Genomic DNA, 12,804 nt, shown 5'->3' on the forward strand with positions numbered 1-12,804 from the left:
ATGTACATTCCTTCCTTTGCATGGAAGTAAGTCTGGGTCATCTGTAGTCACTGTAATAACTGATTTCCTGAGCAACCACAATGATCACAGAAGCAAGCAATTTCAGGTCATATCCAGCAAGGAAGCCTCTTTCAGTCCTTTCCTTCGCTACAGCAAAATCAGGATGCATGCATACCCCCAACACTCACCTATCCTCGCCATGTGCTCTGCTTTCTTCACCTCTTGCTCTGCACGGGTCTTGAAACGGTTTGAAGTATATTTGTACATCCTGTGATGATCAAAACTTATTAATCAGCAAACTCAACAGTAAGGTCAAACCAAGATTTCATCACTGTATGAGAGAATAAGGTCTCCACATGCTACTCTACCCTTCTCAATAGGTTCAATAAATGGAGAAGGAGGTTTACATATCAGGAACTGGGCATTTTTGGATACAGTTAGGCAAAAATTTTAAGTCAGAGGTGCTTTAGTAGTGGCTGCAACCACAACATCCCTTCTGCATTAGCCAGTGGGGATGAAATATAACCACTGTCTTGGAGGAAATGCCAAGGTTTAGAGGAATAACTTCTTCAGAAGCAGAAAGGAGTGAATATATATGGAAAGCTTCTCAAAAACCTCCCATTATAGATAAATAACCCTTCCTTTCTCCTGCAAACAGCTCTCCACAGGTGCAGTCTGACAGTGCCCATCTCCATGCAGGACTAGCTCAAAGCCTCTAAGTGGCAGAGCAACTCTCTGAACGCAGCTTCAAGTTTCAGCTCTAAAGTTTCAGGACATTTCTGTATGCTACACATCTGACTCACAACCTTGTAAATTGTGCTTGAGTTGCAGTGGCTTGTTTCACCTTCCCTATATCGTAACATGCCAAATGCAGATCACAATCTGACTGACTACTGCAGAGTGAGAGAGGCAGGCGTGTTTAAGAGGCAGAAGCTCGTGAGTATGCATCACCTCTGTGCAGAGGCATGTAACTGGGGAAAAGATGACACCAAGAAGGCTGATCAGAGCCTGCAGAAACTCAAACCGCCTTAAGACAGAAGGTTTTGGATGTATCAAGAGGAAAATCCTATCCCAAATAACTTTTTATGAAAAAAGAAACCTCTCCAGCATCTAGTCAAAGCAAAAGCCACTAGAAATGCTGCTTTTACAGAGAGGGGGAAACACATAAGGACATAAGTCTTGAACGACCAATTTATTAATGTAGGAGGAAACACATTTAGATCCCAATGAGAGACAAGAACCCCCCAAATGGCAGATAATCTATCAGGATCCATGAGAAATCACCTTGCACAGATGAAAAATTTTGTTTAGGTATGTTTCTGTGGGCGAGCACACATGGATGTCAATACTGATGTCAGAAATAGTCTCACCAACACAAATCCCTTGTTCCCAAACCTGGAAAATTCACACCACAAGCACAGTCCACTTAAATATATTTCTGCATTTAATAAACTCATTTTTTGCTATTCATAAGGATCTCCTCACTGAGGAAAAAGCAGGCAGGTGCTAACTCTTCCAGAAATCACCCAATAACCATGTTAGGAGATGCAGACTCAGGTTTTCGGTGGCACCACCTCTTCCAATCTATTTAAGGGCGTTTAAAGCTACCTGGGGCCAAGAGAGAGAACACATTCTGAAAACCAGACTGCTTTCAACATGTAGGCGTAATTAAATTACCTCATCCACATCCCACCTGACTTTCATGAGGAGAAAAAAAAAAAAGGAGAAGCAGGGTGAAGCTGATTGATCTCAACATGCCCAGCTCATGAGGCAGGCAGTACCTGAAGGGGACCTTATGGACAGCACCCACTTTGCAACAGGGTGCACTGTGAGCAATTGCAGGGTGTCCCAGATAGGCACCATGAGCCGTCACCATGCCCGCTCTCCTGTTTCACTTCCTTTCCAACATCAAACGACTTCAGCCACATCCAGGAAAGTTCCTATTCAAGTGGTCTGGAACAGCATATCTAGCAAAGACGTATGGAAACAGATCAGACAGACGAGAAGTCTGCAGGATGCAATAGTAAAACACACTCTCCCAGCTTCAAGACGTTCATTACCACTGCCTTGGAGTGACCTTGTGAAGAGACACCCTTGCACATGGCCTGGCTACTTCTATCTGCACAGCCCACGCTGCTAAAGCAGCTCAGTTACTGCAGGAGGGAACAGGTGGAAGCAATCCTTCAGGAGACACAAGCCATCCCCAGGGAGGCTGGTATTGTGGTATCACACCTGCAAACACTGGTGAAGGATCTGCACAAAACCGGCCTGTCCCTGCCGCTGGGACGTTCCAGGCTCCAGAAAGGTATGGAGAAGCCTCTACCCACAGAGACACGGCTTCCAGAAAGGGCAGATGACAAAAGGAAAACAAGTACTCAGCTCAGGAGACGAGCTGATGAAGAACAGTGCAACGGCTGCAAAACCTCAATTTTCAGTAAAGGCACTTAAATACCCTGAAGCCCATGATGGATTTCCATTCTTTGTTCTCTAACACCGACACATTAGCTGCAGATAAGTCACTGTACAAGCTTTTCCTTCAGAAATGAAAGCAATCTAACTTACAGCCCTACTGCAGAAGGGGAGCCACCACCTCCTGAAGGCAATCCTCCTGAGCAGATCTTGAAAGCAGACCAGAGGGCAGAGAGACAAGCCGATGACTGTACCTACCAATGTCCAACATAAGACATGAAAGCATCACTTCAAACAGAAAGACACCTGGCCCAAAGTTCGCCAAGAAGTATGTAAAAAGACCACAATCAGGACTCATTTGTCAGCTCACAATCAGGTAATGCCCTGCCCTTTGCATGCCAGGCTGGTTTATAACAGACTTTCTTATAAAACCAACAATATGGATGGACAGAGGTATCTCCATACTGACAGATGGATGGCAGTCCCTTACAGCAGTTCACTGGCCTTTATCAGGAAGATATGAATAAAATTAATACCTGTTTAAGCTCAGGAATCATGACACTTCCCCCAAGACTAGCAAAGAGCCCTTAAGTAGGTACCACATGCAGCACACCATCTGCTTGGGCTGTCAGACAGGAGAGGTTTCACTGCCTGTTACCCATCCCTTTGCTGGACCAGGAAAGTTCAACAGCTACCTGGCCTAGGCTACTGAGGCTCTGCAAAAACCAGCTAAAGAGGTGAACATCGCTGCTGCATCAACTGTCCTCTAATGGAACACCTTAATGGTGGTACACTTCACCCCAGCGTCCCCATACAAATTAGAGTCTCGGTGCAAGTGCAGGGGAGTAGTATTAACCTGCAGAGCACTCAAAGCCATGTAGCTAACTGGGGATGTGTGAGCTCTGGCTCCAACTCTGAAGGGAAAATCCAGAGCATAAGCAACCCTTTTTCAGCAGGTTCAGGGAGACAAAAGAAAAAAAAAAAATCACCTATAGCTGTAAAAGCAGAGTAACTCCACTCTCAGAATGGACTGATTTACTGGTTTTCCCTCAGGAAAGAGCCACCAGGTATCTGAAGGTAAAACATCGAGTTTCCACAACCCGTCCAGGGCACAGCGTGGGCACCTACCCCAAGGAATGTGCTGGCTCTCAGAATACATGGTGAAGGTTTCGACGGCCCATCCCGATTGCCATGCAGCTTCTGGAGCCCAAAACTGGTGTCAGGAGTGTGAGACCAGAAGGAAGCAGTCTGGATGCTCTCCAGAAAGACATGGTAAGGCTATGATAAGTAGCCCCAAGTCCAAGAAGATCTACACTGTACTCTACAGGAAAACCTTGTTTGCACAGAGTTTATTTCTCTACTGAAGGAGTGGGGATTTTAAATGTAAATATTTTTACAGTGTTGGGAATATTTTATTGACCTACCATCACAAGCAGATCTACGAGGAGTCTGCAGAGATGCAGCACAAGCTGATTTGTTAGATACACCTGCACCAGCACCGATCCTGTGAGTATCAGCATGGGGCACCTTAGCCCAGCGCTGGGTTCATCCCCCAGCACCAGCTCCATTTACCACAACTGGTCCCTGAGCATGTGGCATTACATCACTGTTATGAGAAAATACTGCAGCATGTCTTATCTCATCCACCAGTGTAACCCATTCTGCGGCTGGGCTTTCTTGCTCTCCATGTCACATCATTCCTTGGTCACGAATTGCCATTGCTGAGCAGTTACAACTTGAACTTCCCCTTAAACAGCTGCAACTATTCCCCAAAAACAATGAAAAGCAGATACAGAATTGGTGATAGGGACCTAGAAGACCTGCTGTCTAAATTGTCTAAAAACAGCCTCTCCTCAACAGAAAATAGTCCTATGGTATATGACAAAATTCTCATATCCCTCCCCAGGCATTGACTACTGACCACCTGAAAAAGGGAATACACTGAAGCAGAGGAACATCTGGGATGACCTGGTCCATGTTATATTATCATGACAATGCTAGCACCATCCCACAGCAATGGCATCCTGTCTCTGAGTCTTGCAAGAAACTTGCAAGTCTCTGATGAGATAAAAACCTGTGCCCTCCTCCTCTGCTTTCTTTCCATAGTACTTTTGTTGAACTGCAGCACAACAGGAAGCAGCACATGGCACTCACATGTAGGCAAAACACAGTGAGAAATTCAGAGATTCTCTACCCAGCAAATCAGGATTTACAGTGGCAAGTCAAGCTGCACGTACCTTCTACAATGAAACGACTGGCTTGGTCAACAAGGAGAGAGCAGAGTATGTAACCTCCCTTGACTTTGGTCAAGCTTCTGATACTGTTTCCCACATTTTCATTTAAGAAGCTGAGGAGGTATGAGCTTGACAGACCTGCTGCAAGTTGAAAACTGGCCAGGCTCTTAGGGCAGCAATCAGTGGTGTGACATCAGACTGTGGTTAGTAAAAGTACCTGATGGGTTGACAGTGGGCCCATACTATTGAAACACGACTGCAATGTGAAATGTTGTATTAAAACAATCCACAAATACTTGTGCTGGTTTTGGCTGGGATAGAGTTAATGTTCTTCATAGTAGCTAGTACGGGGCTATGGTTCAGATTTGGGTTGAAAACAGCTTTGATAATACAAGGATTTTTTTGTTCCTGCTCAGCAGTGCTGACACAGCCTCGAGGCCTTCTCTGCTCCTCACACCCCCCACCAGCAAGTAGGCTGGGGGTGCACAAGGGGTTGGGAGGGGACGGGGCTGGGACGGCTGACCCCAGGTGACCAAAGGGATACTCCAGACCAGAGGACATCATGCTCAGCATGTAAGGGGCTGGGGGAAGAGGAAGGAAGAGGGGGGACATTTGAAGTGATGGCGTTTGTCTTCCCACATCACCGTTAGGCATGATGGAGCCCTGCTTTCCTGGAGATTAAACACCTGCCTGCCAACGGGAAGTGGTGAATCAATTCCTTGTTTTGCTTTGCTTGCGTGCGTGGCTTTTGCTTTACGTATTAAACTGTTTTTATCTCAACCCGCAAGTCTTCTCACTTTTACCCTTCCGATTCTCTCCCTCATCCCACTGGGGGGGGAGCAAGTGAGCGGCTGCGTGGGGCTCAGTTGCTGGCTGGGGTTAAACTACAACAATACTCTATAAAATTACTACAATTTTAGTAAGACAAATCATGTTAAGGTATCCAGAATGCAGCCTGTGTGCTCTCAGGGACAGAAGAACATTATTGCCTCAAGTAGACTTAAATACATGTTTTCCTTTCCCCTTCCATCCTTACAAACTTTTCCAGTCCCTGTTAAGCCAACTGGCAGCACACCTCAGCTCACTTCCAAATTTTTTGTTTAAGGGAATTTAAATGAAAGATAGGGAAAGGTATTTCCCAATTTCTATTCATACCTAGATCAGCTACATATGAAAGTTAATTTTCAAAGCAACTATTTCAAAGTGCTCAGTCTAGTTTCTTTTCAGTAATAATTCTAATTTCCTTGTCCTACTTAAAAAAAACAAAACCAGTTACCCAACAGTTTTGTATGGATATGGCATTTTGAACAATCAGTATCTTCATTTGTTTGCTCTGACAGGGAGCCAAATTGCACAAATTACTCATGTGATTTTCAAAGGCATTAGATTTTCCGCTATCTACCTCTTTTTCCATGATGTCACTATGACATCCCATTCTCTTACGATCTGTTTCTGTGGCTTTAACATGAAATTATGCAGGATACACCCAGAGAGGAAAATGCTAAACCTTTTCTATAAGGAAACTCCAAAAGGTCCCACACATCTGCAGACTTTGGGTCCAACACTCACCTTGGCTTGTACAGGCAGCAGGAAAGCCGCTTGGTTCGTACTTTGTGTCCATTTATGAAGATCCTCATTCTGGGGTCGATATAAAGCACAGCAGCATAGGCACGGAAGGAGCGGCGCTCAGGCTTTCTGCAAGAGAGGGATGCTTACAGAGACTGAGCGGTTTGCTTAGCATTTCCTTGTAGGACTACCAGCAGACGTTCTCCCAGTCTGGGCCATGTAGCCCAAAGATGACTCCATCAATCCACCTTCTGAGTAACCAGTGTTTCTTTAGTCAGAGTGCTCATCTTGAAGTCTCTTTCAGTCCGCATACCGCTTTCTCTTTCCTTCATTTTTCCCCCTTTGTTCCCCTCCAATTAAGAAGAGGCATGTCACAGAGCCTCCTCCTCTATCCAAATAAATGAACAAGACTCTAATTGCCCAAGAAACTGCTACACAGGAGCCAAGTGACCAACAGAAGCACCTCCCCACTTCTGCACTATGCCTGATGTATTTTAAGCACCTGTGGCAGGATTCACACCTCACCCACCTGTAACTGTTACAGTCTCAGCTCATAGCCATCTACTTCAAAAAAAGCCAGAGACAACCTTCAGCAAGAAAACTAGGTAAAAGAAAAGGCCTTTCTATTTTAATTACCATGCAGCTACATTAAGTGAGGCTTTTTTTTACATTTTTCTACCTATGTCTTCTACAGAGATTTTCTATTGAGCTGTACATTTTAAATACTGTTACAAAACACTGATGTACATATTGCTGTAGCTTGAAAAGGATGTTTTGAATACAGATGGATAATAAACTGGACCATCTAAAACTAAGCGCGTGCCCCGCTCGCCAGAGCATTCTCTTACCCTTTGGTTAGTCAGGAGTATGCTCTGACTGAGAAACGGCACTGACCACACACAGAAATGCTGTCACAAGGTCAGAAGAAAGAAGCTCCTTCCAGTGATTCAGTGGTAATCATGAAAGCTCACCAGCAGGCATTAAAGAAACTGAGAAGCATATTAGATCCCTGGACGTACCCAAGGAGTTTGCTGCACCTGTGTACTCAATAACATCAAGCTAATAGATACAGAAATACCTAGGTTTACAGTGTTTGAAACTGTATTTCTATGGGAAATTCAAGCACTTCAGGGAAGAAGCATGTAATCTCATAAAAAAGGTAAAGCTTGCTAGGCGTGCCCATGGAGCTCTCACATTCAACCAAGCATTTGGCTCAGCTCAGCTCAGTTTTTCCTTTTCAGGCTACAAGTGAACAAAGCTTCCAGAAGGCTCACGTCAGAATCCCTCCCCAATAAGCTAAGCAAACACTCAGCTCTCCCTGAACAGGGCCCTTTGCTCCTCCAGCTGCCCTCTGAGCACATCCTTCATCCTCCTCTGCAGCAAGTCCAGGAGCTGCCCCTCTCCCAGAAAGACCTGCTGATACACCTCACTTGCACCCAACCATACCATCTGCTCATGGAGGCTGACCTGCGCAGCACCTTGCATTTTGTCAGGGTTCATTTAATCACAAAACTGAACATCAGTTTGAGAGCAGCACAGACTCATGACCAGCTGTCATTCTGACAAAAACATCTTTGACGAGTGTAGAAAATTAAACCTACAGCTTAAGGCTCCTTTGTTTTAAGGTGCCTAAAGAAGGGCATTGAGTTTGCTGCTTTGACTAAACTGAGACACAGCAATGCAGGCATGCACACCAAACACACAACCATAATGCCTGCATGCCATTTATACACTGTCCTGGTTTTGGCTGAGATAGTTAACTTTCTTACTAGCAGCTGGAGTAGTGCTGTGTTTGGGATTTAGGATGAGGATAATGTACGTAACACACTGATGTTTTAGTTGTTGCCAAGCAGTCAAGGACTTTTCAGCTTCTCACGTGGCCCTGCCAATGAGAAGGCTGGTGGTGCCCAAGAAGCTGGGAGGGGACATGGCCAGGACAGCTGACCCCAACTGGCCAAAGGGATATTCCATACCATAGGACGTCACGCTCCCTATATAACTGGGGGGTGGGCCAGGAGGGGCACAGCTCAGGAACTAGCTGAGCATCAGTTCCAGGTGGTGAGCAATTGTGCTGTGCATCACTTGTTTTGTATTATATTATTATTGTTGTAGTTGTTGTTATTCTCTTCCTTTTCTGTCCTATTAAACTGTCTTTATCCCAACCCACAAGTTTTACCTTTTTCTTTTTGATTCTCTCCCGCGTCCCACTGCAGGGGGCAGTGAGCAAACGGCTGTGTGGTTGTTTTAGCTGCCTGCCAGGTTAAACCATGACACATACATGAACTCCAGGCTGCTAAAGAACCAACTAAAGACCTTCTAAATTCTCCTATTTGCCACAGAAAGAGAAGCTTTTCAAAAACACATGCACGCAGCATATAGCCAAACCCTACACATAATTTGAGAGGAGCCCAAGGGCTTGTAACACTCGTCACACTTACGTTCCCTCTGGGGGTGTTTCTGCCATCTGAATGTCTCGAGGGTCAGAAGTCACATCCAGCTCTGGCTCTCCATTATCCATTAGTTTGAGGTTAAAGATGATCACCAGGGTGCCTGAGAAAGTAACAAGTTGATCAGGTGAATCCCAGCCAAACCACAAATGCCCATGACCAGCACCATCCATACGTACCTTTCTCACCATGGATCTTATTAAATTGCTCCATCACTTCCTGTTCTGATTTGAAAGGGGAATACTTGTAAATTAGCTCCGTCTCAATTGCAAACTTCTCCATGTTGTCAGTCACAGGCTCCCGGCTCCATGCATTCCAGGTGGGCAGGGGAACGATGACCTGCAAATTGCATCATACCAAGAGCAACTCAGGCTCACCCACTCCAGTCAGCCCCGTCTGCAGATCATGGCTGAGTGACTTACCCCTTCCAACAGCCCTCCAAGTCACTGCAAGAGTCCCTCCTAACTTTTCAGTGGTTTGTACATCTGTCAAATGCTCGAGGACCCCTCTTTGCCAGCCTCTGAGTTGCCTTCCTACAAAATCTAGTCTTAGAATGAACCATTCCCAAGTAACCGATACGGTACTGGCTACTCACACACTCAATGGCTTTTTTTTCTCCTCCTCTTGTAACAACTTTCATAACACTAAAAAAACCACCCAAACTCTGTTGCTTTAAAAATGTCAACCTCTGTGCTTAACTTCTCCCTTGAACTCAAATATCCTTCACTCATATTTATCCTTATCTTACTCTTTATTATTTTTACAGGATTCTAGCACGGTTATTGGTATTTTCTGTTGTTTAGAACAAAAACACATATAGAATTACAGACTGCAGCTGCCTATCAAGGACAGCGAATCCCATCATCACTTTAGAATTGAGGTCAAGCCAAAATTTCTGGCTCCAGAGCCACTGTGGGAACTACACCACTGTTCCCAACCTGCTTCAGCCATCAGCTGGCCACTAGCTCTACTATCACAATGGAGAATGCTTTCTTAGATACTATCCCAGTGGAAATTTAAAACTTTTCATTATCCGCCTTGCCTGGAAAATACTTGTGCTTGAGCAGAAAAATACTTCCCTGTTAAGAGTCTGGATACAGAACAACAATGCCTGAATTATCTATTAAGATACACAAGTTTTCAATGGTAGAACCACACTGATTTTTTTATTTAAAAAAAAAAAAAAATCCGAAAGAAGAGACATATCTGGAGTTTGTGACCCCTGGGTAGCAACTTCAATCACACCTTAGGTCTCTACAGAAAATCAAATCAGAGCAATAATTTTAAATGCAACTCCAACTCAAATTTTGTGGGAAAAGGAAAATGCAAGAAGTCTGGGCATGTCCTGATCTCAGCATAAGCAACTTTAAGTGATTGAAACGAGCCCTTCGAACTTGCTGTAGTTTAGACAGACCTCTGAAACAGAATTAAAACCAAAAGGAAAAAATCTGTGATGACTTTGCAGAACCCAAACAAGTGTATCACCAAGGGAAAACCATACATGGATCCAACCAGAGTGGTAGCAACACTGACACAGACTCTTCTCCTGGGAGAGCTGGGAAAGTTCAGATGAGACAGCATTCACCATATCAGTTCATTACAACAAAGTACATGCAAACCTCATCGATGCCTTCTTCCTCATGGAACGTCCGTGACAAGAGGAGGCAAGTCATGGTATTGTCTTTCTTTGTGAACAGGATAAAGTCCTTCCCAATCCGCATGGAACCCCTGGAGACAGATTTCAGTCTGCATGTTACATCTGATGCACAACACTTTCTAGAAAGCAGACCCCATTACTGATTTTAATTCTTCAAGAGCACAGACTTGTGCTCTACTGCTACTCTTTCACGTGGGCATGAATGACACTGCGAGCCGGAACCTGGGGGTTCAACTAGAAGTCAAGGAGGACTACAAAGCCCTGGGGGCGAAAGTGAAAAACATTGGTGCCCAAGTTATCTTTTCCTCCATTCTACCTCTGGGAGGAAAGGGGGCAGCCAGAAATAGAGGTATAACGCATATCAACTCCTGGCTACGTGGCTGGTGCCATCACAAGAGTTTTGGCTTATATGACAACGGGACGTTCTGGCAGCAGGCTGGCCAACTTGGTGAAGAGGGATTTAAACTGAAGGACTTGGGGGGTGGGGTCCAAAGTGGCAATGCTCATGCCATCGCATCCAACAGGGGAATAAGCCAGGCCAGCCATAGCAGCAACAAATGTCCCGTAACTGCCTCCCAAGGTGAGAACCAGAAAGCCAACCACCTCAAGGGTGAGTATGGCTATGGTGGACCCTCTTGCAACCCTCCAGGGAAACCTGCACGCTTGATTACCTCTCTGAAATGCCTGTACACCAATGCACACAGCATGGGGAAGAACTAGAGATTTGTGTGCGGTTGCAGGGCCATGATCTCATTGCAACCACAGAGACATGGTGGGATAGCTCGCATGACTAGAATGTCATGGATGACTATGTACTTTTTAGGAAAGACAGGCCAGCAAGGTGGTGGAGTTGCTCTTTATGAGCAACTGGAATGTACTGAGCTCCGCACAGGGGCAGATGAAGAATGAGTCAAGAGCTAATGGGTAAGGATTAAGGGGCAGGCTAATACAGGTGACACTGTTGTGAGTGTTTACTACAGGCCACCTGATCAGCAAGAGGAAGTTGATGAGGCCTTCTACAGACAGCTGGAAGTAGCCTCACAATCACAGGCCCTGGTCCTCACTGTGGACTTCAACCACCCTGATATTTTCTGGAAAGGCAACACAGCCAGGCACACACAGTCCAAGAGGTTCCAGCAGAGCACTGATGACAACACAGGTGGTGGAGGAGCCCTGCGAGGAGAGGGGTGCTGCTGGACCTTGTACTAACAAACAAAGAAGGATTGGTTGGGGATGTGAAGGCTGCAGGCAGTGTTGGCTGCAGTGACTACAAGATGGTGGAGTTCAGGATCCTGCATGGAAGGAGCAGGGCAATCAATAGGATTACAACCCTGGACTTCAGGAGAGCTCACTTTGGCCTCTTCAAAGACCTGCTTGGGAGAATCCCATGGGTTAGGGCTCTGGAAAGTAAGGGGGCCCGAGAGGGCTGGTCAATATTCAAGCACCACTTCCTCCTAGCTCAAGATCGATGCATCCTAAAGAGCAGGACATCAAGCAAAGGAGGAAGGAGACCTGCATGGATGAGCAAGGAGCTCCTGGAAAAACTTAAAGGGAAGAAAGAACTTTACAGAATGTGCAAAAAGGGACTGGCCACTTGGGAGGAATATAGACATGTAGTCATAGAACACAGGCATGCAAGAAGGCAGGCTAAGGCCCACTTGGAATTAAAACTGGCAAGCCATGTCAAGGACAACAAGAAGGGCTTTTTCAAATACATCAGCAGAAAAAGGAAGACTAGGAAAAATGTGGGCCCGCTGCTGAATGAGGTGGGTGCCCTGGTGACAGAGGATACAGAAAAGGCAGAGTTACTGAATGCCTTCTTTGCCTCAGTCTTTACTGCTAAGGCCAGCCCTCAGGAATCCCAGACCCTGGAGGTAGGAGAGAAAGTCTTGCAAAAGGAAGACCTTCCCTTGGTCAAGGAGGATCGGGTTAGAGAACATCTAGGCAAATTCAACATCCACCAATCCATGGGCCCTGATGGGATGCACCCATGAGTGCTCAGGCAGCTAGCAGATGTTATTGCTAGGCTGCTCTCAATCATCTTTGAAAGGTCATGGAAAACAGGAGAGGTGCCTGAGGACTGGAGGAAAGCCAATGTCACTCTGGTCTTCAAAAAGGGAAAGAAGGAGGACCCAGGGAACTACAGGTGAGTCAGCCTCACCTCCATCCCTGGAAAGGTGATGGAACACCTCATTCTGGGGTGGAGGAAAAGAAGGTTATCAGGAGTGGTCAACATGGATTCACCAAGGGGAAATCCTGCCTGACAAACGTGATAACTTTCTGTGTTGGCATGACTGGCTGAGTGGATGAAGGGAGAAGAGTGGATGTTGTCTACATTGAGTTCAGCAAGGCTTTTGACACCGTCTTTCATAATATCCTCATAAGCAAGCTTAGGAAGCGTGGGTTGCATGAGCAGACAGTGAAGTGGTTTGAGAACTGGCTGAATGGCAGGGCCCAGAGGGTTGTGATAAGCAGCACAGAGCCTAGTTGG

At 45.7% G+C, this 12,804-nt stretch overlaps 1 protein-coding gene across 7 annotated transcripts in view; it reads right to left on the reverse strand.

The window, feature by feature from the left end:
* The window catches only part of MORC2 (MORC family CW-type zinc finger 2), a 61,454-nt gene that overhangs the window by 27,275 nt on the left and 21,375 nt on the right, over positions 1-12,804 (reverse strand). For 6 of the 7 annotated variants that reach the window (XM_054844569.1, XM_054844568.1, XM_054844570.1 and 3 more), the window contains 5 exons: positions 10,276-10,384; positions 8,836-8,995; positions 8,648-8,759; positions 6,213-6,338; positions 189-268 (listed from right to left, as the gene is read on the reverse strand). In XM_054844569.1, the coding sequence (XP_054700544.1) occupies positions 189-268; positions 6,213-6,338; positions 8,648-8,759; positions 8,836-8,995; positions 10,276-10,384 (587 nt within the window). The remainder of the gene's footprint in view (positions 1-188; positions 269-6,212; positions 6,339-8,647; positions 8,760-8,835; positions 8,996-10,275; positions 10,385-12,804) is intronic. The other variant, XM_054844573.1, reaches the window with a different exon arrangement.

Source organism: Grus americana, chromosome 16, assembly GCF_028858705.1.
Source record: "Grus americana isolate bGruAme1 chromosome 16, bGruAme1.mat, whole genome shotgun sequence".
Taxonomy (NCBI): domain Eukaryota; kingdom Metazoa; phylum Chordata; class Aves; order Gruiformes; family Gruidae; genus Grus; species Grus americana.